Raw genomic sequence first — 25,159 nt, 5'->3', positions numbered from 1 at the left:
TAGGTGGTAACCCTGAGCAATGATTGCTAGCACCCATTGGTCGGTTGTGATTGATTGCCACATGCCGTGAAAGTGGCACAATCGACCTCCCACTGGTATGCTTGGCAGAGGAATCAGGCTGCTGCTCTCCAAGGGAAAGTCAAAAACCTGAAGCAGGCCCTGGCTGGGGAGCTGATTGTGGCTTTTGTTCCGGGGCTGGCGAGGCTGAGGTTTTTGATAAGGCCTCATAATTCGGGACCTTGGTGGTGGAGGATAGTACTTCCTTGGGTGGAAGAATGACTTCTTAGAGTCCTTCTTGAAGGGCTGTCTAGAGGAGAAGTCAGAAGGAATCGATGAGAGCTGTTTGAGGGTCTCATGATGGTCCTTTAATTCAGCCACTATTTGCTGAATCTGTTCACTGAACAGATTATCTCCTATACAGGGCAGGTCAGAGAGCCTGTCTTGTACTTCTGGGCGAAGGTCAGAAGACTTGAGCCAGGCCCAGCGTCTTGCCGAAATGGCAGTTGCAGACACTCTAGTGGAGGTGTCGAAGATATTGTAAGCTGTTCCTATCTCATGCTTTCCCGCCTCAAACCCCTTGTTGACAAGGATTTGGTCAGGCAGGGTTTCAGAGAAGTCCTGTATTTGCTTGAAAATGACCCTGTTGTATTGGGTCATGTACAGCTGGTAAGAAGCAATTCTGGAGATGAGCATGGCCCCTTGGAACACTCGTCAACCAATATTGTCTAGGAACTTGTGTTCCTTAACAGGAGGGGTAGAGGAGTGAGGCTTCGTCCTTTTTGCTTTCTTTTGAGCCGATTCTACCACAACTGAGTGGAGGTCGAGCTGAGATTTTTGAAAGCCAGGGGCTGACTGTACTAGATAGGTAGTGTCAGCCTTTCTGTGTACTGGGGCAATGGATCCAGGGTTTTCCCAGTTCTTTTTGAGAAGGTCAAGAAGAACTGTATGAATGGGAATAGAAGTGATCACTTTAGGGGCATCCAGGAACTGGAGAAGCTCCATCATCTGGTGCCTATCATCCTGCTCCGTCTGAAGCTGAAAAGGGACCAATTCCGACATTTCCTTCACAAAATGAATGAAAGAGAGGTCCTCTGGAGGAGAACGCTTTCTTTCAGTAGGAGAGGGAGGTGAAGGTAAATCATCGGTGTCTGTGGAAGTATCATCACCCCAGGTGTCATAAGGATCAGCAGGCTGACCTGTAGAACGAGAAGGGGGTTGGATACCCAAAGGGTCCGGCTGAGGCTCCGAGAAAATCGAAGGAATCATCGGGGGCACCATGGACGCCCTGGGGGGTATCGGTACCGGCATCGAAGGCGCCGATGTGCGTATCGCCCCCGATGAATGAATCGGTGGCGAGGGACGACATGGCATCGATGGCTGAGGCAATACCCCCAAAAGGAGGAATGTGGAACGATGTTTCTCCTCCCGATGAAGCTGTCAACGGGGAGCGCACCGGAGCCATCGGAGACCCGGGAATCACCGGTGGAAGGGCAGTCATGAGCGCCTCCATCCGGGATAGCAGCGGTGCCAGCGCTGCTGGAATCGGGTCGGTGACTGGTTCCACTCTCGGTGCTGGAGGAACCTGGAGTCGTTGCATCGCCTTGCCGACGGCCTCTTGGACCAGCCGGTCCAGTTCTTCCCGGAGACCTGGGGCAAGCAGCCCCGGCTCCGTGACGGAAGAGGGAGGCTGAGGCACAGTTGGAGGGACGACCTTTACAGGCGGAATCGCAACTCCCAAACCCCGATCGGGTGAGGGTGGCCTCGATGTCCCGGTCACAGGAATGGTCTGTGCTGTTCCTGGACGAGGCTTCTTCGATGGTGGTGAGGTTGATGATTTCGCTCCCTCGACAGTCCAAGACTTACGATGCCGATGGCGATGTTTCTCCCTACGATCCCCTCGATCTTGAGGGGGAGAAACGGAAGTCGATGGTCGTGAAGACGTCGATAGTGGGCAGTCGGTGGTCGATGCTGGTGCGACTTCGACAATGCCGGTTCTGATGACGTCGATGCGATGGACGGCGTCTGGGTATGAGCACGGAAAAGGAGTCCCATCTTCTCCATTCTGGCTTTGCGACCTTTTGGTGTCATGAGGGCACATTTGGTGCAAGTCAGGACATCATGCTCACGGCCTAAACACATTACACAGACTCCATGAGGGTCTGTGATAGACATGGTGCGAGTACAGTCCGGGCACCGACGAAACCCCGACGCCATGGCCAAAGAAAAATCGGTATGGTTGACGGCCAGTAGGCCGCGAGGTCCAAACTAGACGGTAATTGACGAAAAATGGTGAAAAACTTACCGGAGTACCGCGGCCTGAGAAAAGTTGGAGGGACCCCTGTGAGGCAGTTTAAAATTTAATTAACTCCGTGAGGAAAATTCCTGTCAGGAATCTCTTCAGTGCTCCTAAACCGCGAGGCTACTGCTGCGCGGAAAAAAGAAGACTGAAGGGGGACCCCTGCTGGCTGCAGGGTTAGTGCCATGCCCAGTAGGGGCCAGTCAAAGTTCTGGAAACTTTGACAAACGTTTTCCGTGATTGGGCTCCATCCTGATGATGTTACCCATATGTGAGGACTACCATCCTGCTTGTCCTGTGGGAAAGTTAAATCTAAACACAAATGTAAATGGTTTTCTATAAAAAAAAAAACCAAAACCTGACTTCTTTTGCATAATCAAAGGATGAATCTTTATGACCTTAACTTCAGAGAAATCACAAACTTTTCAAAACACACCTCAAAACCTGGCTTTTCAAACAAGCCTTCAAGAGAGAGAATGACGCAAGCAAATAAATAAGGAAGCGGACATAGAGCACCTAGCACACAGTTTCCAGAAACTACTGGAAATTAGTTTCCCCCTCTTATAATATGTCAAATCAACAGGTTGAATTGCAATAAACATACAATGTAAATTCCTCATCATAAACCATATTGTTGATAATGTTGTTTTGTTACCGAATAATAATGGCACCATCTATGTAATTTATGATTTATATTTTCTTTGACATATGTGCCCTACTGTAAAACATTATGATGGTAAATAACTTAATGATGGTATATAAAAGCTTTTAAATTAAATAAATAAATTTGCCAGAGAACTGGATGCTGAATTTTGAAAAATCTACCTCAGGACTTCGAACTCTTGCTGCAGAATCTTGAAAAATCTGCTGCAGGAAGCTGTAGGCTGTGAGTATAAGCTTGAGACCTGAACCAGTCTTCTGCCTGGCAGTACTGTGCCGGCCCATGCTTTCTTTATTATGTACACATTTAGGTCCTGAAGTCTCATTTCATAGGGCCTTTAGTGCAGATCCTGCAGCATTTTGGTAGCCATTCTCTGGACTGCCTCTAGTCTCTTTCCTATGAGATATGGCTTCCAGAAATGAACACACTATTCTGGAGGAGGTTTCACCAGTGACCTGTATGGAGGCATTAGTATGTCTTTTTTTCCTACTGGTTCTGCCTCTCCAAATGCAGCTCTAGCCGCCTTATTTTGTCGCACATCATTAAATGTGATGACTCCAAGGTCTCTCTCCTGTTGAGGAGGGAGGGTAATCCAGCCTCTATGCCCAATCAGTCCTTGGTTTCTCTGCTGAGATGTGAAGGGGCCAAAGACAATCTTATTTGGCTACTTTATTTTTAGAAATTGCACATTTACAGTCTGTGATAAGGAACAGTATGTACTAGAGAGACATTCTGAAGCCTTCAATATCAAACCAATCTACAATATACATTTGTGTAAAGAGTATTTTCCTTGTTTATATTTTTAGAATATTTTAATTACCAAAATCTTTCCTAGGAGCTAGTCATTAAAAACCACAGGTCCCATAATGCATACTATTATTAATGTGCTCAAGGAGGGGAGGGTCTTGAATTTTCCTACAGATGTATTTAACATACATACAATCAGAGCAGTTTATGCGGAGCAGCACTTCTTGGCCCACTTGCATCACCACAGATCCCACACGATCTCGTTTATTTATATTATTTTATTGGCCATCACCCAGAGATTGACTGATGGCTGTGAAGAGATGAAAGCCGTCCGCAGCCTCTGCATGTGAAACATGAGAGCACTTAAGTTATGCAGCCAGGCACGCCACCGGGAAAGCAGAATACTTCCTTCCTTTTACTAAGTTGCACAGCAGTGCTTGAGTGCTAAAGCAGAACCTTCATCATCCTTGGTTCCTGCCACGCCTGTCCACTCCCATGCCGCACATGTGATTTCTGCCCCTTGGGCCACGCTGACACCTGCTGGATGTTTCGTGTCCATTGTGCCCGTTCCTCACCCTGGTGCCCACTTCTTATTTTTCGTGTCTTTTCCTACACCTTGGACCTGGTTTTTGCACTTCGTACCCCCTCTCACTCATTTCATCCCTGGGAAAGGAACAGCCGAGCAGAATCCTGCTTAAATGTCATCTGCAATGGGTCTAGGTTTTTGCTGGATCCTGGGGAGGGCAACACCCCCCCTGCCTTCAGTTAAGGGTGGTAACTGCTGCGCTCTGCAAGTTACCCCATTCAGAAATGTTACATCTAAAAGTTATCATATACAAAAGGAAATCATCCAAGAACTCCAATTTTCATGTCAATCATCCAGACAGACAGTCTTCACGCAATTTGTATATACTTTTAATAAATATATATTTATATGTATAAAACCGCATCAGCAAGCCTGTCGTCCAGACAATTCAATCATTTGCGGTATCAGTCCCAATTTTTGTAAATTTTGTTTTTGCATTTAAAATAAGTGTAACTTCACAATGAAAATGAAAATGACTGTGGCTCTACAACAGCCGGTGTTTCGCATCAACTGCTTCCTCAGGAGCCGCATAGTCATTTAAAAGCATTCGTCCATCTCAACAAACAGGACTCCACGTCTTATCAGTCTTCAAAGGAACAATAGGTTACCCCTTTTCCTCATGTCCATCCTCTGCGTCTATCCTAGGCCTTCTTGTCATGTGCTCTGACAGGGGGAAGGAGGAATGTTGGTTAGTAATGGGAAGGAGACTCCAATAACCCAGACAGGATGGCTCTTGGTTTACACTGGGCAGGTGCTACAGACAAGAACGTTATCTGAATTCAAGAAAGCAGGGGGCAAGCACACAGGGGACCTCTGAAGGAGCAGGAAGGATTGTAAAGCTGAACAGTCGGTGCGGATGGACAGACTACATAGACAGGCATAATGGTCTTCTCTGCTTTCATGTTTCTGTCACACACTGCCCCACAGTAAGGGAGGCAGGGACAAGCTGGTGTCAAGTCTCAGGTCCAAAGAGAACCAAGAAGCCCACAGATCTGCTCTTCAGCAGAAGAGGTGGCCCATAGTTTACCTTTTTTTCCTTTCCTCTTCCTGAAAACTCTTGACTCTTCCATGGGCACTTGAGAAAGTTGGACATCATCTCCCTCTTAAGAGTTTCTAGCTTAGAATAAGTCCCTTGAGAAAACTTGTTCCAAGCTCCCTCACAATCAGAGAGCAGAAACTATGGATGGTGATTTATATGGAACTGCCCCATCAGTTTGTAAAAAAATTCCATGTAGAGAAGGCAGAACGCTGCACACTGTTTAGGGTACCTCTGGTTTCTGCCTCTTTACACCTAACAGGCACCTGTATCAACCAATCAATCCTGATTTCAAACTAGGCAAAACCACAAAAGACCTTTGTGGCACCTAAGGGTTTTCTCCCCATTATTTCCCACCTCGTATTTCTTTGGTAACCTCCTCTCAATACTCAGCCTGGGCAAAGCTGCAGAAAGTTATGTCAGCAGGTGTAATTACTAGAGATGTGAATCGTGTGATCGATCGTCTTAATGATCGATTTCGGCTGGGAGGGGGAGGGAATCGGATCGTCGCAGTTTGGGTTTTTTAAATATCGTGTAAATCGAAAACCGGCACACTAAAACATCCCTAAAACCCACCCCGACCCTTTAAAATAAATCCCCCACCCTCCCGAACCCCCCCAAAATGCCTTAAATTACCTGGGGTCCAGAGGAAGGGTCCCGGTGTGATCTTTTACTCTCGGACCTCCGCTGCGTTGTAGAAATGGCGCCGGCGCTACCTTTGCCTTGTCATATGACAGGTCAAAGGTAGCGCCGGCGCCATTTTGTTTTTTGTCCCCCGACGTCAGGAGAGTAGGAGATCGCTCCCGGACTCCCGCTGGACCCCCAGGGACTTTTGGCCAGCTTGGGGGGGCCTCCTGACCCCCACAAGACTTGCCAAAAGTCCAGCGGGGGTCCGGGAACGACTTCCTGCACGCGAATCGTTTTTCCGTCATATGACAAGGCAAAGGTAGCGCCGGCGCCATTTCTACAACGCAGCGGAGGTCCGAGAGTAAAAGATCACACTGGGACCCTTCCTCTGGACCCCAGGTAATTTAAGGCATTTTGGGGGGGTTCGGGAGGGTGGGGGATTTATTTTAAAGGGTCGGGGTGGGTTTTAGGCTTGTTTTAGTGTGCCGGTTTTCCCGCCCTCCCCCTGATTTAAGATTTTTTGACGATAAATCGGGGGAATTGTTATTGTATCGCGGCTCTAACGATTTTTGACGATTTAAAATATATCGGACGATATTTTAAATCGTCAAAAAACAATTCACATCCCTAGTAATTCCACCTAAAAACCCTTCCCCCTGTCTAGAGATTTCGCAGCCCTAAAGCCACTCCAGGAGCAGGAGTGGAACCCCTGACCTCCTACTTGGCAGCAATCTAATCTCCCTGATTTTTTTAAGCTATTCTCACTCATTACCTTGCCATAGTATTTATTTATTTATAAACTTTTAAAATAGTAGATCTGACTTACACCCAGTGGCGTACTAAGGGGAGGCGGTGCATCCCGGGTGATAACAGGGGAAGGGGTGCCATTACCGCCAACATACAGGAAGGTCCTGTGGCAGCGCGGAGAAGTAACATGCTGGCAGGGGTCCTACTTCCCACCAGCAAAAGTGAGATCCTGTGGCACCGCCAGTATCTCACCAGAGCTGGCAGTAGATGAAGAGGCCCTGAAGTGCCACCAGCCTTTCCCCAGAGCCAGTGGCAGATGAAGAGGCCATGCTCTGCAGCCAAAGAAGAGGTTCAAACTGTGTATGAGAGAGCGCGTGTGTCTCTGTGTGAGAGCATGCCTGGGCATGTTTGCCTGTATATATTTACTTGAACAATTTTTCTATACTGTTGTACAGAAACGAGTTTCTATCTCTACGGTGTACATAGTTACTAAAAAGCAAAAAACAACAACATAAATAAAATAAGAAGTCAGAATAAAATGTATATAAACCATGATAATAAAATAAATAAAACTAAAAGAGAACTACAATTATTACTAAAAGTCAGTAAAAATGAAATAACACAATGAAAATAATGTAAATACAACTCTCAATCAGTGTCTTATGGATCAACCTTAAATGCCTGCTGGAAGCACCATGTTTTTAGCTCCTTCCTAAATTTTTTCAAATCAGTTTGTAATCTCAAATTTTTAGGTAATGTATTCCAGAGTTTGTGACCTGTGATTGAAATGGCTCTCTCTCTCACCTCACTTAAGTGGGCAGATTTCACTTTAGGAACTGTAAGCAAATCTTTGTTCGCAGATCTCAGTTCCCTTTGGGGTACGTGGCGTCTGATCATAGAGTTCAACCAGTCAGTTTTTTCACTGTTTAAAATTGTGGATAATACATAACATTTTATGCTTAATTCTAAATGTGACCGGAAGCCAATGGAGGCTATACAAAATGGGAGTAATATGTTCTCTTGTTTTGGTGTTTGACAAAAGATGTGCTGCAACATTCTGGAGTACCTGCAATGGCTGGATGGTGGATCTAGGTAAACCGAACACAGTAGAATTACAGTAATCAATTCCTGTAAAAATCATAACCTGGGAGGTGGAGGAGAGAAGAGCCGAACCGGAAGACTCCCGCTTTGATTACCTGATAGCTGTTTCCTGGGTAGAGGAGACTCTTGCCCGAATAAGGATTTCCGTGGGAGGCTGACGTCATCAGGCCGGGACCTGAGAGAGGTATAAGACCTGATTCCTTCCAGCGCATCGACGTGCCGGCGCATCGCCGAAGCCGCGTGCACCAAAGGGGCACGCGGCTTTGTTGGAACTTTGCTTGAACTGAAAGTTTATTGGGCAATAAGAAGAAGGACTTTAACAACTGAATGTAAGTACCTCAATTAAATATTTCTGATTCTCTCTTCGAAGCCTCCATTTACTTATGAGGCAGTTTTGAACTTGCATTGAGGAACGGGGAAAAAAAGCAATCTGGAGGCTATTACAAGATTTCTACTTAAATAAGATACCTCATACAAAGCGGAAAGCAAAAGTCAGGGAGATGAATACATCAACCCCTGTACTGAAACCTTCTCAGCCTCAGATATCTGCTTTTTTTACCCCTACGACAGGATCACAACCGGAGGACTTGGCCGCAGTAAGTTCTGGTGGAGAGCAAACACCAATCTTAATGGCCGAAATATCTTTGAGCCCCGGGGCACCAAATACTCCTCCTCCACCTTTAAACATTGCCCCTGACTTTTTAAAATTACCTTCTTTGTCACAAGAGGGTAGAGGAGAAGTTCCAGCTACATCTGGGGAACATGAATCGGAACCATTAGGGGAGCTCTTACTCTGTCCTGGTTAAACCAACAGTCATAACAATGGACACTCTTTGGGGAGCTATAAAGTCTTTGGAGACAGCAGTAACAAATTTAACTAAGGTTACAACGGACTCTAATCAGCGTTTCCAAACTATTGAATCATCTATATTAAATTCTGATGTTAAAGTAGAACAAATAGAGAGATGATTAGATAAGATGGAAAAATATCAGCAGAAATATGTGAAAGCAGAAATAGTCTATGAAAAAAAGCTTGAAACAATAGAAAATACATTGAAATATTTAAACCTTAGGGTATTACATTTCCCAAAGCAGGATTTGATTTCTCCTTATATGTTATGTTCAAAGAATATGTAGTGGAAGTTTTGAAGATACCCTCACAAGCTATCCCTACTGTCTCAAAGATTTATTATGTAACACTAAGAGGTACCTTTAGGGCTAGAAAAATGCCAGAAAAATCATCTTTAAATTTAACAGGAGTAATTGAAGCAGATATAAATACTATTATAACGAATAGATCCGTATTGCATGTTTCCTTCTCTTTTGCAGTAGACAGAGAAGCAGTTCTTAGAGCATATATGCGAAATCGAATGGTTAAATTCCATGGAGAGAGGATTTGGATTTATCCTGATTTCTCTAAAATGACGCAAGATAGAAGGAAAAAATTTCTATGCTTGAGAACAGAGACAGAAGCAAAAGGAGGAAAGATGCTGTTGAGATTTCCTTGCAAATACGAGGTTATTTATCAACAACAGAAATATATATTTTTCGAAATATCACAACTCCGTGTGTTTCTAGATTCAATTACCCAAGAGAATGTAGTTGTAGAATCAGTGGTAAATAATTAAAAGATGCCAGTCGAACTCAATTATTTCAATTGTTGTACTGGGGGGAAGTTTCTCTCCTCAGATTTACTTCTCTTTAGATTTTGCTCTGTTTTTCATCTGCTCTCATGAGTTATTACCTATATACATATTTCTTCTTTTTGAATATACGATGTATGTTAATGGTGGTAAAATAATTGTAATTATATATCTCTATCTTTGCCTTTGACATCTGTATTCAATGACTGTTATTGTTATGTTTGTAAAAGCAAAATTTAAAAAAAAATCATAACCTGGAGAACATATCTGAAATTATTCCAATGTGTGTGTGAGAGGAGTTAAAGTTTGTGTGCTCTCCTCTAGTCCAGGATGACTAGAAATCTAAAGTTTCCAGGTATGGCGAGCGAGAGATTTTTTTTTGTTTTATTCTTGTTAGTTTTAATTATTAGCTGTGATGTCTTATTTCGAAATATTTTATTAGTATTTGGTAATTCTATTCATCAGCTGTTTTGATATGTATATTTTTTTAGTATGGTTTTACTATTCTGATTTATATTTCTATTTCTATTTACTATTTATATTTATTATTTAGCTATTAACATTGTTCTGTTACCACTTGGTACTATTTCTCTCCTTTACCTCAAACTCTAAGTTCCTACTAAGTTAGCCATGTTATTTATACCCAATCGTTGGATGTAATTGTATATTTGTTTAATTGTTCAATCTGTTTGATGTAATTTTCTGTTCCTTGTTCTGTGTAAACCGAAGTGGTATGCACTAGTGCATGAACTCCGGTATATAAAAGCCTTTAAATAAATAAATAAATAAATTTCTTGATTGTATTGTTTTAAGGAATAGTGATGTTCTCCTTTTCCATTATTGTACTGGATACAAAGTCTGGTTTGTTAGGGTTTCTAGTTCAGTTTTTGACTGCATGTATGTGTGTGTTAGTGAGAGAGAGGAAGCATGTGTGTGTCACACACACTCACACTTCCTCTCTCATACACACACACTCCACTCTGTCTCTCACCAAGCGTGTGTGTATGTATGTGTGTGAGAGAGAGAGAGAGCATATTGTGTGTATGTGTGCAAGCGAATCCCCAGTCTATGACAATCTTAGGATGACATATGGAGAGCATGAGATTTTTTAAATCCTTATTTTTAATTATTGGGTGTTATTTGATGTGTCTGCTGTTTTCAAATATTTTATCAATGTTCAGGAAATTTTAAAATTATACATGGGGGGGGGGGTGTTTGCCAAAGAAAGTATCAGCCCTGGGTGCCAAATACTTTAGGTACACCACTGCTCACACCCTAGTTTCATTTGCGATTCAAGCTCCTAGACCACTGCTCAGTGCCCGGGTACTTGTCAGGTTCTTGTGGCCTGGATTGGCCACTGTTGGAAGCAGGATGCTGGACTTGATGGACCCTTGGTCTGACCCAGTATGGCATTTTCTTATGTTCTTAGGTTTGTCTGACATGATCTTCCCCTGGTGAATCCATGCTGCCTCTGGTCCTGCAATTCTCCCGACTTTAGATAGTTCACTATTCTTTCTTTCAGCAGTGACTCCATTACTTTTCCCACCTCAGAGGTGAGGCTAACCGGCCTGTAGTTTCCAGCCTCTTCTCTGCTCCCACTCTTGTGAAGCGGGACCACCACCGCTCTCTTCTCCAATCCTTTGGCACCACGCCCGTTTTTAGGCATCTATTGAACAGGTCACTCAGCGGACCCACCAGCACATCTCTGAGCTCCCTCAGTATCCTGGGATGAACATCATCAGGTCCCATGGCTTTGTCCACTTTCAGTTTCCCCAGCTCTTCCCATACATTCTCTACTGTAAATGGAGTTACATTTACTCCACTCTCCAGTTTCTTGTTAACTAGCGACGGTCCTTCTCCAGGGTCCTCTTTAGTGAACACCGAACTGAAGTATTTGTTTATTATTTCTGCCATTTCTTCGTCTCTCTCTACACATTGATCTTTTTCACCTTTCAATTACCCTATACCACTTTGAACTTTTCTCCTTTATCTGATGTATCTGAAAAATGTTGGCAAGACCCTGCCTCAAATATTGTGTTCTGTCTGGAAATCACATTTTTGTAAGGACATTAAGAGGATGGAGACTGTTCAAAGCACAGGGCCTACCTACCAGAAGACACCCACAGAAGGCTCTGCCCACCGACGTCACTCGGAAGCGACGGATGCAACGATGGACTCAAGTTTAAAAACGCGACGGTGAAGCGCGCCTTCCGTTTCACCTGCGTGTAGCACCCGGAGCCCTCCTCAAACCCCCAAATCGGCCCCTCTCCTTCCTGCGCTTGCTGACCAGAGGACCGCTGAACCGAGGACCAACCCGAGACCAGAGGACCGCCGACCTGAGGCCTACTACAGGACCGCTGACCTGAAGCCTGAGGCCCACCGACCCGAGGCCTGCTTACCAGAAGATACCCACAGAAGGCTCCACCCACCGACGTCACTCAGAAGCGACGGATGCAACGACGGACTCAAGTTTAAAAGCATGACAGTGAACCGTAGGCGCCGCTTAGTGTGCCCCTTTTTGCTGCACCAAGAGCATCAGAGATATCCACAGAATAAAGCTCCTTTACAGGACCCGTCATACCAACACGCTCTACAAGCAAGCATACGGACTGCTGGCGACACGATGACTCTCTAACCATTCTGCACCGTACCAGAGTCCCCACCACGACAACGACACAAACCATGAGGCAGCAACACCAGACACAGCGGCTTGCGTGACTGGCGCACACCTACCGGGGTAAGAGCCAGAGCTGTGGCCCCTCTAGGCCCAACCCGTCGACGCGAACATTGCAACCTATTCCCTGACCCCCACCACATCAGTGGCAAGAGACCCCAGGCCAGTCTTATACTATAAGCAGACCGCCTGTCTCATTTTCTCTTTCGTCCCAACTACACCATTTCCTACCACACCCCACACCATTTCACCACGCCTCTCGCCGATACTAACGATGCTCCCCCCCCTATCCATCCCATACTTAAATATCACCCACGCTAACATAGAACTCTCCCCACAACCCCTGCGCCACATCATCCAAAAACACGTATCCCCATCATGATGTCCCCCCCTCACTCCGCTCATGGGACTAGCTCTATTCTCCCTAACACTCAACGCACAATCCCTGGCAAAAAAGACCCACCTTCTAAATGACATTCTTTCAGACTCTAAGCCAGACATCTGTGCCATCACAGAAATTTGGTTAAAACACACTGACATCGCCCTTATTAACCAACTTCCCTCACACAGCTATGACATCTTTTCCATACCCAGACACAAAAAGAGAGGAGGTGGTATTCTCTTAATTTGAGGTCTCTTCAGGCAGCTAACATCCTAACCGGTAAGCATATCTCCTAAATATGAAATTGGTTTCTTTAAATCACCACAACTTCAATTATGCCTTATCTTTACCCCCCTAGACTCCGAGAGTAACGCCTCCCCCCTCATAGAAAATCTAGACCTTGACCTGCCAACCATCCTACTTGAAGACTTTAATCTCCATGTAGGCATCACCCTCCTGCGAAGCATTCATCACCTCCCTTGACGCCATGTGATTCAAAAAACTCAAACCACCCCACCCATAAAGCCGGCCATACACTAGATCTAATTTTCACAAATTCTAACATCCTGACCACGGAGATCCCATCCTGCTCACCAGTCCTCTGGTCTGACCACTACCTTATAAACACCACCCTAGCAATAAAGAAAACTTCAGCCACCACATCCCCCCCCCCACCATCAATCATTCCTTTCAATTTCGTAAAACCTGCACCAGAGATGACCTCATCTCAGCCTGCACCGACATCACTCTCAAAATTGACTTATCCAACCCTGAAACCGCACTTTCCTCCTGGCACCACACCACTAGCGATATCGCTAGTGGTGTGGTGCCCTGAAACCCTGAAACCGCACTTTCCTCCTGGCACCACACCACTAGCGATATCGCCAACAAAATCTGCCCACTCACCACTAAAACCATAAACCCCTCACACAACAACAAAAAACCATGGTACTCCCTTGAACTAAAAAAAAAAAAAAACAAAACCTAAAAATGACCTAAGAAATAAAGAGACATTGGTGAAACACCCTTTGCCCCACTACATGCCTAGTACTATACCTCAATGCATTTTTAATAGGATCTCTATCCAAAAAACAAATCGTGACTTCTACTCTCTTAAAATACACAAACTACCAATACAACGCCAAGGCCCTCTTCTCCATAATATCCGACCTCACAAAAACCACCTCTTTACATACATCTGACTGAGACACCAGAAGCAAGTGCAACGACCTTGCCCAATTCTTCCATAATAAAATCTCCACCCTCACAGCAACCTTTCCCCTTGACAACCCCAACACCAATTTCCTTCCCACTAACATCACCACCAACCTACATTCCTTTGATACAACCTCCGCAACTGAAACAGAATCTCTACTAAAGAAAATCAAACCCTCCTCCCACCCACCTGACACCATTCCTACCAAACTCCTACTAACCATACCAAACATAATAGCAAGACCCCTAGCCGAAATCACCAATTGCTCCCTCACACAAGGCTGCGTCCCTTCAACCCTAAAACAAGCTGTGGTCAAACCTATACTCAAGAAACCCAACCTCGACCACAATGACCTCTCCAATTTCAGACCCATCTCAAACCACCTAGACAGACATGTAAATGTCTTATTGTTTACGGTATATAAAAACTTTTAAATAAATAAATAAATAAATAAATAAAAACTCTAATATCTCTAACCGATACCATCCTTAAAAGGTATGGACAAGGGTCAATCCCACCTCCTAGCAATGCTCAACATCTCATCTGCCTTCGATACCATCAACCACAAAATACTACTGAAACTATTCACTGACATCGGCATTATGGAAACAGCACTACTCTGGTTTAAATCTTACCTGGAAAACAGACAATTCAAAGTCAAACTGGGAAATAACAAATCTGATCCAATCATACTAAACTGTGGTGTTTCCCAAGGTTCTGCCTTATCCTCTTCCCTCTTCAATATCTACATGCTTCCCCTCTGCAATCTCCTAACAAACCCATCACCCATCTATTAGATAAATGAGGCTTGACCGACGTGCCGCAAACGCGCAGTAGAGAGCAGCTCTACTGCGCATGTGCGGGCGAACATGTCGGTCAGAGCAGAGCGTCAGCTCTTTGGAAACATGGCGGCGGCGAGGAGCGGTAGCGTGCGCGAGGGAGGGAGGGACCTCCCCCGGAGATCTTCCGTTTGTGCCATCCGAAGGGGTTGTGAATGAGCTGAGAGAGGGGAAGTGACTGAGGGGAGGGGGAGGGGGAAGGAAATGGACCAAAAAAAATTTTTTTAATGTAGCCCGTTGTTACGGGCTTAACGGCTAGTTACTTATACGCAGACGATGTCCAAATTCTCATACCCATCACTGACTCCATACCTAAGGCCCTTAAGATTTAGGACGACTGCCTCTCCTCAATCAAACACCTCCTCACAAACATGAACCTAGCTCTAAACACCAACAAAACAGTAATATTCGTCATAACTCCCAATACCTCCCCCATTTCTCTCACAAACCCCAACGCATCGCCCCCCACCACACATTACGCAAAACAAGCACGAGATCTAGGCGTTACTTTCAACAACCAATTGAACTTAAAAACCTTCATTAAACACACATTAAAAGATTGCTATTTCAAGCTCCACGTACTAAAGAAACTAAGACCCCTACTACATGTGAATGACTTTCGAACTGTCCTACAGACCATCATCGTTTCCAAAATTGATTATTGCAACGCTCTCCTCTTAGGCCTCCCAGCCTCCACCATCAAACCTCTACAACTACTACAGAATGCCACTGCTAGAATTCTCACTAATACACGGAAGAAAGACCACATTTACCCTACTCTAAAAAACCTACACTGACTCCCCATCTCTTCGAGAATTCAATACAAAACCCTATCCCTTATGCACAAAACACTATTCAATGAAGACATACTCTGGCTACAAGACTCTACGCTTCCATTCTTCCAACAGACCCACCAGATCTGCGTACCAAGGAACAATCCACACACCCTCTCCCAAACTCACACCTCCTGGACAAGAAATCGAGCTCTCTCGATAGCAGGGCCATCACTCTGGAACGCCATGCCCCCCCTCCGCATAGAACCAACACAGACATTCAAAAAGAAATTAAAAACATGGCTTTTCAAACAGGCCTTTGACTAACCCCAACTTTGCATTGCCCTCAGGCCATCTGTGTTAATTGCCTAACCCCTAAGTTTGCATTGCTCTCAGGCCATCTGAGTTAATTACCAGCTGTTAATTATATATATTAACTTTTATACATAGTTATTTTATTTCTGAATGACTTATTTATTCTTTTCCCTCCTAACATATATATGCTATTTCTCCATAGTCCAACCCTAATATGTTAATGCTATCCTCTTATCTCTTTTTTACCCCCTGACTGCTGTATTTACTCTCCTGTTCAATATATCACAACAATTGCTCCATGTAAATATTACTGTTTCTTCTAAACCGATACAATGTGCAAACGGTTATCGGTATATAAAAGCCATTAAATAAATAAAAGACAACACAAAGGAGCAAAACTTGTGAGAAGTAGCAACAATCATCAAGACATCAGTTCAGGTTATTGACCATTCACGCATTTCTCATAAGCACTCATATTTCTATTACCCTACAAAAAATCCTGTCCTCACTCACCTCCATCCTGGCACGGCCTCTGGAAATGGCTTTTAACTAAACCACATGGTCTAACATCCTCAACCGAAATCGCCATGCTTAGTGGTAATGGAGGATAAAGGTGGTTATCTCTGCGACATCATATTTTGTCTTCCCTCCTCTCTCCAGGTCGGCTTCCTAGTGACTGGAAACTAGAGCTCATTTCCCCACGGGGACTATAACTTACTTTCCCCTCCTCTGCCGAGTCTGTGCCAGAAGCAAAGCCCGGTTATAAACACGAGGTCAGTGAATGGAGCACTTTTTTCTTATTGAAAGGTGACTGAAATAGGAAACCTTACGAAAGCCCTGCGAATAGTCAATAGGTGAGGTGGAATCCTCAGCGACTGGCACCACTGCCCACAGATTTCAGACTTGTGCTAAAATCAACCTTTGTGCGTACTTCATCTTGCCTCCAGCATGTGCGCATGTATTTTCCCATAAAAATAACAATTCTAGCGCAAGGGGGTCAGGATATAAAGTGCAAAATTACTTCTTTCCTGAGACTCGCCAAGCAGCAGAGAAGGCAGGAACTAAACCGTGACCTGCTTGGGAGAGACAAAGGCAGGGATGGGGGCGAGGGAGAAGCAGACTAACGAAGCGGGGCCGAGAGGGGAGGTTGTTTAGAAACACACAAGCCCATCTGACCACAACGACAAAGGGAGAGATAATAAAACTGACTTGCATTGCAAGAGAGCTTTGGTACACTCACAGCTACAAGGAGGAGAGAGGCAATGGCTCATCCAGCATGTATGCCAGGATGATTTGGCGCGATCTGCTTAAGAAAGAAGGTGGTGGAAAGGGCAAGGAAGGGAAATAACCAGAACTGTAGAAGTGAGGGACGGAACAACTGCTAACATTGGGTGGGCCAAATGGTCCTTATCTGCTTACACCCATAGAAACATAGAAACATAGAAATGACGGCAGAAGAAGACCAACCAGTCCATCCAGTCTGCCCAGCAAGCCTTACACTTATTTTTTCTCATACTTAACTGTTTCTCTTGGCTCTTAGTAACCTTATGTTCTAATTCCCTTTTCACCCCCACTATTAATGTAGAGAGCAGTGATGGAGCTGCTTCCAAGTGAAATATTAAGTTTGATTAGTTGGGTAAGCGGCAGCATAGCTCTCTGCCATGAAGCAGAGGGCAATGCTGGAAATGTGTGAAGTATCAGTTTTTCTTTTCCCCTGTCCTTGAAGCAGGGAGTCATGCCGGACATGCACCGAAAGTGAAGCATGCCTTGAAAGTCACATTAACTATCATCAAATATTGAAAAGCCTAATAATTGGTAATACCTATAGCCCATGAACCCATCCCTGTTTTTTTCTTTTTTTTTTTTTAATTGGGAGATGGATGCCCTTCATCCTTCTACTCTGTGAAGGTGGACACCTACCACTGGCCACTGGCATCCGGCTCCGTTAATGCCTCTGTGGCTACTGCCGCTCCATGCAGTGTTTTACTACCTGCTCTTTATATGCATCCTCTAGAACTGATGGATCCCATCCCCGTTTTTTTTATTATTATTTATTTAATTGGGAGATGACAGCCCTCCATCCTTCCGCTCCGTGAAGGTGGATACCTATCACTGGCCACTGGCATCCCGCTCCGTGAATGCCTCTGTGGCTACTGCCGCTCCGTGCAGTATTTTACTACCTGCTCTTTATATGCGTCCTCTAGACCTGATGGATCCCATCCCTGTTTTGTTTTTTGGTTTTTTTTATTTAATTGGGAGATGACAGCCCTCCATCGCTCCGTGAAGGTGGAACACCTACTACTGGCCACTGGCATCCCGCTCCGTGAATGCCTCTGTGGCTACTGCCGCTCCGTGCAGTGTTTTGCTACCTGCTCTTTTATACGTGTCCTCTGGACCTGATGGATCCACAATGTTTATCCCATGCCCCTTTGAAGTGCTTCACAGTTTTGGACTTCACCACTTCCTCCGGAAGGGCATTCCAGGCATCCACCACTCTCTCCATGAAGAAATTCTTCCTGACATTGGTTCTTAGTCTTCCTCCTTGGAGCCTCAGCTCGTGACCTCTGGTTCTGCTGATTTTTTTCTGTTGGAAAAGGTTTGTCGTTGTGTTTGGATCGTTAAAGTTTTTCAAGTATCTGAACGTTTGAATCATATCACCCCTGCTCCTCCTTTCCTCCAGGGTGTACATATTTAGATTCTTCAATCTCTCCTCGTACGTCAACCGATGAAGACCCTCCACCTTCCTGGTCGCCCTTCTCTGTACCGCTTCCAACTTGTCCTTGTCTCTTTGTAGATACGGTCTCCAGAATTGAACACAGTACTCCAGGTGAGGCCTCACCAAGGACCTGTACAAGGGGATTATCACTTCCCTTTTCTTACTCGATATTCCTCTCTCTATGCATCCCAGCATTCTTCTGGCTTTTGCAATCGCCTTGTCGCATTGTTTCGCCGACTTCATATCATTAGACACTATCACCCCAAGGTCTCTCTCCTGCTCCGTGCACATCAGCCTTTCCCCCCCCATCGAATACAGTTCATTCGGATTTCCACTCCCCAAATGCATGACTTTGCACTTCTTGGCATTGAATTTCAGCTGCCATATCTTCGACCACTCTTCCAGCTTCCTTAAATCCCGTCTCATTCTCTCCACTCCTTCCGGCGTGTCCACTCTGTTGCAGATTTTAGTGTCGTCCGCAAAAAGACAAACCTTACCTTCTATCCCGTCCGCAATGTCGCTCACAAAGATATTGAACAGGACCGGTCCCAACACCGATCCTTGCGGTACACCACTTAAAACCGCTCTCTCCAGAGAAAGTTCCATTTACCATCACGCATTGTCTTCTGTCCGTCAACCAGTTTGCAATCCAGGTCACCACTTCGGCACTCACTCCCAAGCTTTTTGTTTTATTCACCAGTCTCCTGTGCGGAACCGTATCAAAAGCTTTGCTGATATCCAAGTAGATGACATCTAGCGCTCTTCCTTGATCCAATTCCTTGGTTACCCAGTCGAAAAAGTCAATCAGATTTGTCTGACAGGATCTTCCCCTGGTGAATCCATGCTGCCTCTGGTCCATCAATTCTCCGGACTGTAGATAGTTCACTATTCTCTCTTTCAACAGTGACTCCATTACTTTTCCCACCACCGAAGTGAGGCTAACCGGTCTGAAGCGGGACCACCACCGCTCTTCTCCAATCACTCGGCACCACTCCCGTTTCTAGGGATCTATTGAACAGGTCACACAGCGGACCCGCCAGCACATCTCTGAGCTCCCTCAGAATCCTTGGATGAATCCCATCAGGCCCCATGGCTTTGTCCACTTTCAGATTCTTTAGCTCTTCCCATACATTTTCTACTGTAAAATGATTTTCATCTATTCCACTACCCTCCAGCTTCTTGTGTAGAAATGGTCCTTCTCCAGGGTCTTCTTTAGTGAACACAGAGCTGAAGTATTCATTTAATATTTCTGCCATTTCTTCGTCTCTCTCCACACATTGATCATTTCCACCTTTCAATTTCACTATACCACTATGGACTTTTCTCTTTTCGCTGATGTATCTGAAAAATGTTTTGTCACCATTTTTTATCTCCTTGGCAATCCTCTCTTCCGCTTGACTTTTTGCCAACTTGATTAATTTCTTCGTCTCCCTCAGTTGAATCAAATATTCTTCTTTGTGCTCCTCCCTTTGGGATCTTTTATATTTCTTGAATGCTGTTCTTTTAGCTTTAATTTTGTCAGCCACCTCGTTTGAGAACCAGATAGGTTTCATTTTTCTTTTGCTTTTCTTTACATTTCTAACATAAAGAGTAGTTGCCTTGGTGATTGCTCCTTTTAGATTGATCCACTGCTGATCCACATCTCTCTCATTCTCCCATCCATTTAGTTCTTCCTCTAGGTACTTCCCCATTTCGTCAAAGTCCGTGTTTTTGAACTGTAAAACTCTGGTCTTTATACTTCTTTTCCATATTCTTTTAGTAATATTAAACCATACCGTTTGATGATCACTGGTGCTGAGGTGGGCGCCCACCTGGACATCAGAGACATTATCTCCATTAGTGAGCACTAAGTCGAGTATATTTCCTTCTCTCGTGGGTTCTAATACCATTTGTTTGAACAAAGTTACTAGCATGGCATCCACTATTGCTCTACTATTTTTAGATTCTGCAGATGGGATTTTCCAGTCTACATCTGGCATATTAAAGTCACCAACGATCACCACTTCTCCCTTCTTACCTATCTTATGGATGTCTTCAACCAGGTCTCTGTCCAGCTCTTCCTTTTGGTTTGGGGGCCTGTAAACCACTCCAATATAAATGGATGCTCCGTCATCTTTTTTTAGGTCGACCCATAGTGCTTCTTCCTTGCCCCAACTTCCTTGCAGCTCAGATGCTTGGATATTGTTTCTGACATAAAGAGCCACACCTCCCCCTTTTCTATCCACTCTGTCCTTCCTTAACAAGTTATAGCCTGGTATTGCCGTATCCCAATCATGAGATTCTGTGAACCATGTCTCTGTGATAGCAACAATGTCCACTTCTGCCTCTGTCATTAGGGCCTGCAGATCTGGTATTTTATTTCCCAAACTATGAGCATTTGTGGTCATAGCTTTCCAGGTACTCTCTTTAAGATTATTGCTTTTCCTGTACTCCTTATGAGACTTTAGTTGAGATTTGTTATTCACTTCACTCTTTCCTTTTGCAGTTGTGCCACTGATGCCAGAGTTATCCATCTCAATTTGCTTTTTCTTTTGGTTATGTATCTTGAAATTCTGCATGCATTGGTTTTCTCTCTTTTCTGGTAACACTTCAATGTTTTTCTCTAGGACTTCAGTTAATATAGGGAAGGCTTTTTGTTCTTGTTGCATTTGATACTGTGTGTGTCTCCTAGTAACTGGTCCAATTCTACCAGAGCCCACTGTAATCCTGGTTTTTAATGATTTACTTAATGACCTGCTTGAGTGGGGGGGTATACTTGTTGGCTGCAAATCTGTCACGAATGGGTGACTATGGGACACATGTGTAATCCTACCTGAGCCTTCTGTATTTCTTTTTCTTGACTCCTGGTTATTCTTTGGTATTGGGGAATTATTTTCTGAGTAATGCAATGTGGGTGTATTTCTTGTAATTAAAGCTAATTGAGCTTTAACCTCAGTCAGCTCCTTTTTCATAGAAGAGAGTTGTGCACAGATTGGGCAAGTTCTAAGTTTCCAGATGCTTTCCCTCAGAATAAAGGCTCCACAACAGTTGCAACGGATAGTTCTCATATTGGTAAAGTTTTGGATTGGTGATTCTTAGATGGTAACAATTTACTAATATATCTTGTTGCTAATGCTAATGTAGTCAGTCTATATTAGAATCTAAGGCCAGGGGTGGGAGGGAAACAAACAGTTGAACCTGGGACAAGCTGAGTAGAGCAGGACACTTTCTGGAACTTTATTCGTCCTTAAGCTATTAAAGATCCCTCAGCACTTCTGTGCCAATATTAAGCAGATTATTAAAGAACAGCTATACAAAATAGAAATGCAGTTATACTGGATCTTAAAAAACAAACAGTTTGCAAGGAACCAATTATAATTATTATATAATAACAGACCTAGAGAAAGGTATAAACTGAGCAGTTCTACTTCACAGAGAACACAGATATTAATGGAGCACAGAGCAATGATCAGAAGGAAAAGTGAAAGTAAACCAGCAGGGTTTTGGGGTTTTTTTTGGTTTGTTTTTTTCCCCCAGAAAGAGCACCACCAAAATTAAGAGTAAGAGCACTTGAAAGAAGGGAGATTGAGAGACCCACTAATGTTATTATGCATGGGCCCAATGGAATAAGGTGTGCGCGCAGCAGAAAAAAACGTGCCTACAGCTGCTTGCTCAGTCTTCAATCCGGACCTAAACTCAAGACACCCCAGCTCAGTCCTCAGCCCAGACTCTGGCTCAGCCCTGGTCTCAGACCCCCGACTCCCCCTGAACATATTATCACCATGAAGAAAATACATGTAAAAAATAAAGCTTTGGAAAGACTGAATGGAAAAGGTAACCTTTGCAAGAAAATAGGTTTGCTGTCCAGTGTCACACTACATAACAGTCTCCTGTACAGCACACACTTGTCCCAGCTGAGATAGCAAAAGCATGCCTGTGCAAAGCATTAGGCTCTCTTTTGCACGGATGTCTGTTTTTAGTCTTATTCTAGTTTGCCTTTTTTTCTTCAGAGATGTTTTATTTCCTGGATTTTAACACTGCTTTAGAATAAAGAACATGCAAATTATATTAAGCCCAACATCCCATAGTTCCTGAAGCTTCCTAGCCTGAGGCAACTGTTCAGCTCTTTAAACTGTATTCATATGAATCAGGCAGATGCAAGCACAAGCTTCTGATGAACAGCACAGTAGCACCCTGATCTACGGCGATCTAGACTATTGGGCAGAAGGAAAAGTTTAAAAACGTCAAGGTGGTATTTTGTTTCAAGAATTCAATTAAAGTGGAAGTGATGTGTGTGAATGACTGTTGGCTCTCACGTTTGAAAGAATTAAAGTTTACAAACCTTTTGGCACTGCAGCTCTATGAAAAAAAATCTATTTATTTCCAATGTATAACATTCAGTGGTTTATTACAGACTAAAATAATTGTGTTGGGTTTTTTTTCCAGCAAATGAGAAAAGGCAACATTTATTTATTTATTTTATTTATTAAGGCTTTTATATACCGACTTTCTTGATACAAATCAAATCAATTCGGTTTACAATGAACTAAGCAGAATATACAATTAACCAATCAACAAGAGATACGGAGCATACAGTTACATTATAACAAGGAAGCCTTAACTTGGAGTAGGAAAATAAAGAAGGGGTGAATGGAGCAATAAATATATAAATAAAGTGAAATAAAATAGAATAAATACTATATACAGAAGAGGGGGCAAGGGGTTAAATGGAACAGCTTGAGCAGTGCTTCCTGTAAACTAAAACTGAAGTGCAGTTCCATGACTAGTTTCAAGATTTGGACTCCCGATTCCTAACCTAGCCTGCTGTTAAACCAGGACGAGTTTTAATCCCAGCTACAATCCTGCACACAGCAAAACTAAACTCTCCTGCCTGGCTCTGGTGCTTCCTTGCCATGCTCGGCTATCATTTTAATGGGCTAAACTCTGTAGTTCCACTTCTAAACGATGGGCACTCAACACTCACCCCTTTAAAAACAAAAAAAAAAGTAATATTTCTGCCTATGCAGTCTCCTTCAGCTCTCCGTGCTGTGCATTAATCTGACGCCTGAACGGATTTATTACGGTAAAAACTCAGCGTTCCCCCCCCCCCCCCCCCCCTTTAATCTGAGGAGCACGGTAAGGAGTTAGGGGAGACTCTCCGGGTCTCCTTTCGTTGACAGCTGCTTTATGGAGACTTGCAACGTTTGGTACCAGGGCAAGAAATACGGAGACTTACTCCCCGTCCCCCTTACTCACTGTAGCTGTCGCTCTTCTCCCGGATCCCGTCCACTGTGCCGTCGGGGTTGATCCGCAGAAAGTAGCCTCCGTTTTTGCAGTAGAGCCTCTTGGGGTCCTTGAAGGTGCCCGGGAGGAAGGCGCTGCTGTCCCCTTCCTCGCCCGGGGGTAAGATGCTGCTGCCCCCGTCCCCGGGCGGCAGAGTCGTGATGCCTCTTGCGGCCATGCCCCATCCGCAGCTCTCAGCCGACTCTCCCGGGGGCGCATCTTTTATGCTTCCTCCCCTCCCTCCTTTAATCTTTAACGCAGAACTGATTTGTTGCTGTTTTCAATTCTCTGCCCACCGGAGGGAGAGGTTCACGAGCGTAGTCCCACTGGTGCCCTGTCCCCACGTGGCGCCGGGGAGAGATGCGGCACCTCCCTGTGTAGTAACGGGAGAGCTGTGGGGGTGGGACTCGGCCCCTCCAGGCTGCGGTGATCACGGCATGGTTTGTTTTCCTGCCCCCCCGCGGACGGCTGAGGGGAGGACCGCAGCAGGGCTAGGAAGGTATACTTTCAGCTTTTCTTTGCCTGCAGCTGATCATTGCTGCATAAGAACGCCTTCGCTGCCTCGTCCCCCTGCAATCATTCACGCCCACCCCCCTATGCACGCTGATCCTATCCTCGCCCTGCACACATCCACTAAGTCTCCCACCCTCCCAGCCGCGCTGCTCTTCAGGCCCAGATTTAGGCAGAGGCAACTGCCCAGGGTTCCAAATAACCAGGCCAAAGAGGAGCCTGCTTCCACTTATTTTATGTAAGTTACACACAAAAGAAGAGTGTATTTTTCTATAACTATTTTTTATGCGGTTGCATAAATAAAATGTTTAAAAAATAGTTTTAGAAAAAAAACACTTGTTTTAGGGCAGTGGGTCAGCACAGCTTCAAAGGGGAGCTGCTGTGGTACTCTGCCTATGGGTGGCCAAATATGAAATCCAGCCCTGCTTGCAGTTGTGGCTGCACAGTTTTCTTCCGCAGGGAGTCTGCAAACTCCCATACCTGGATGATTGGCTACTGACAAGCCCATCTCCAGTAGGGGCTCTGAAATTCCTCAAAAACACCACAGGGCTCCTCCAGCCTCTGGAGTTCTTGGTCAAGTCTAACCTAGTTTAGTCTCAAAGAATTCAGTTCATAGGAGCCTGAATAGACTCACTTCAGGAGAAAGCATTTCTCCTTATTGAAAGAGTCACCTTAGGTATGGGCTAAATAAGGTCTGTCCCTCTACAGAACCATATGTCAGCAAGGGTATTCTTGGTCAATATCAGCCACATGGCAACTGCAGTACATGTGCTTCCTCTAACTCCTTTTTAGGTGCAAGACCTTCAGAAAGGCCTCCGAAGCTAGTGGGATAATCTATACCAGTGTTATTCCACCAGATCTCTGAAACTTCCAAGATGAGAGCATCCATTTAGTGGTGGATGACTCTGGAAGTTCTAGAGGTGGATCTCTTGCTGTGCTTCTCAAGGCATCAAATTACTTGTCTACTGATTCCTCCACCAGTGCCTCATCAACCCAAGGGCCTTGGTCCCCTGTGGAGAGTTATCTGA

General features: G+C 44.6%; 1 protein-coding gene across 1 annotated transcript in view; it reads right to left on the bottom strand.

The window, feature by feature from the left end:
• LOC115083808 (fibroblast growth factor 2-like) overlaps nt 1-24,166 on the bottom strand; it is a 114,429-nt gene extending 90,263 nt beyond the window's left edge. The window contains exon 1 of the mRNA XM_029587864.1: nt 23,595-24,166. Coding sequence (XP_029443724.1) covers nt 23,595-23,799 — 205 coding nt within the window. The 5' untranslated portion in view covers nt 23,800-24,166. The remainder of the gene's footprint in view (nt 1-23,594) is intronic.
• Between the last annotated feature and the right edge of the window lie 993 nt (nt 24,167-25,159).

The sequence above is a fragment of the Rhinatrema bivittatum genome, chromosome 1, assembly GCF_901001135.1.
Source record: "Rhinatrema bivittatum chromosome 1, aRhiBiv1.1, whole genome shotgun sequence".
In the NCBI taxonomy this organism is placed as follows: domain Eukaryota; kingdom Metazoa; phylum Chordata; class Amphibia; order Gymnophiona; family Rhinatrematidae; genus Rhinatrema; species Rhinatrema bivittatum.
This window is presented reverse-complemented; position numbering and strand designations above follow the sequence as displayed.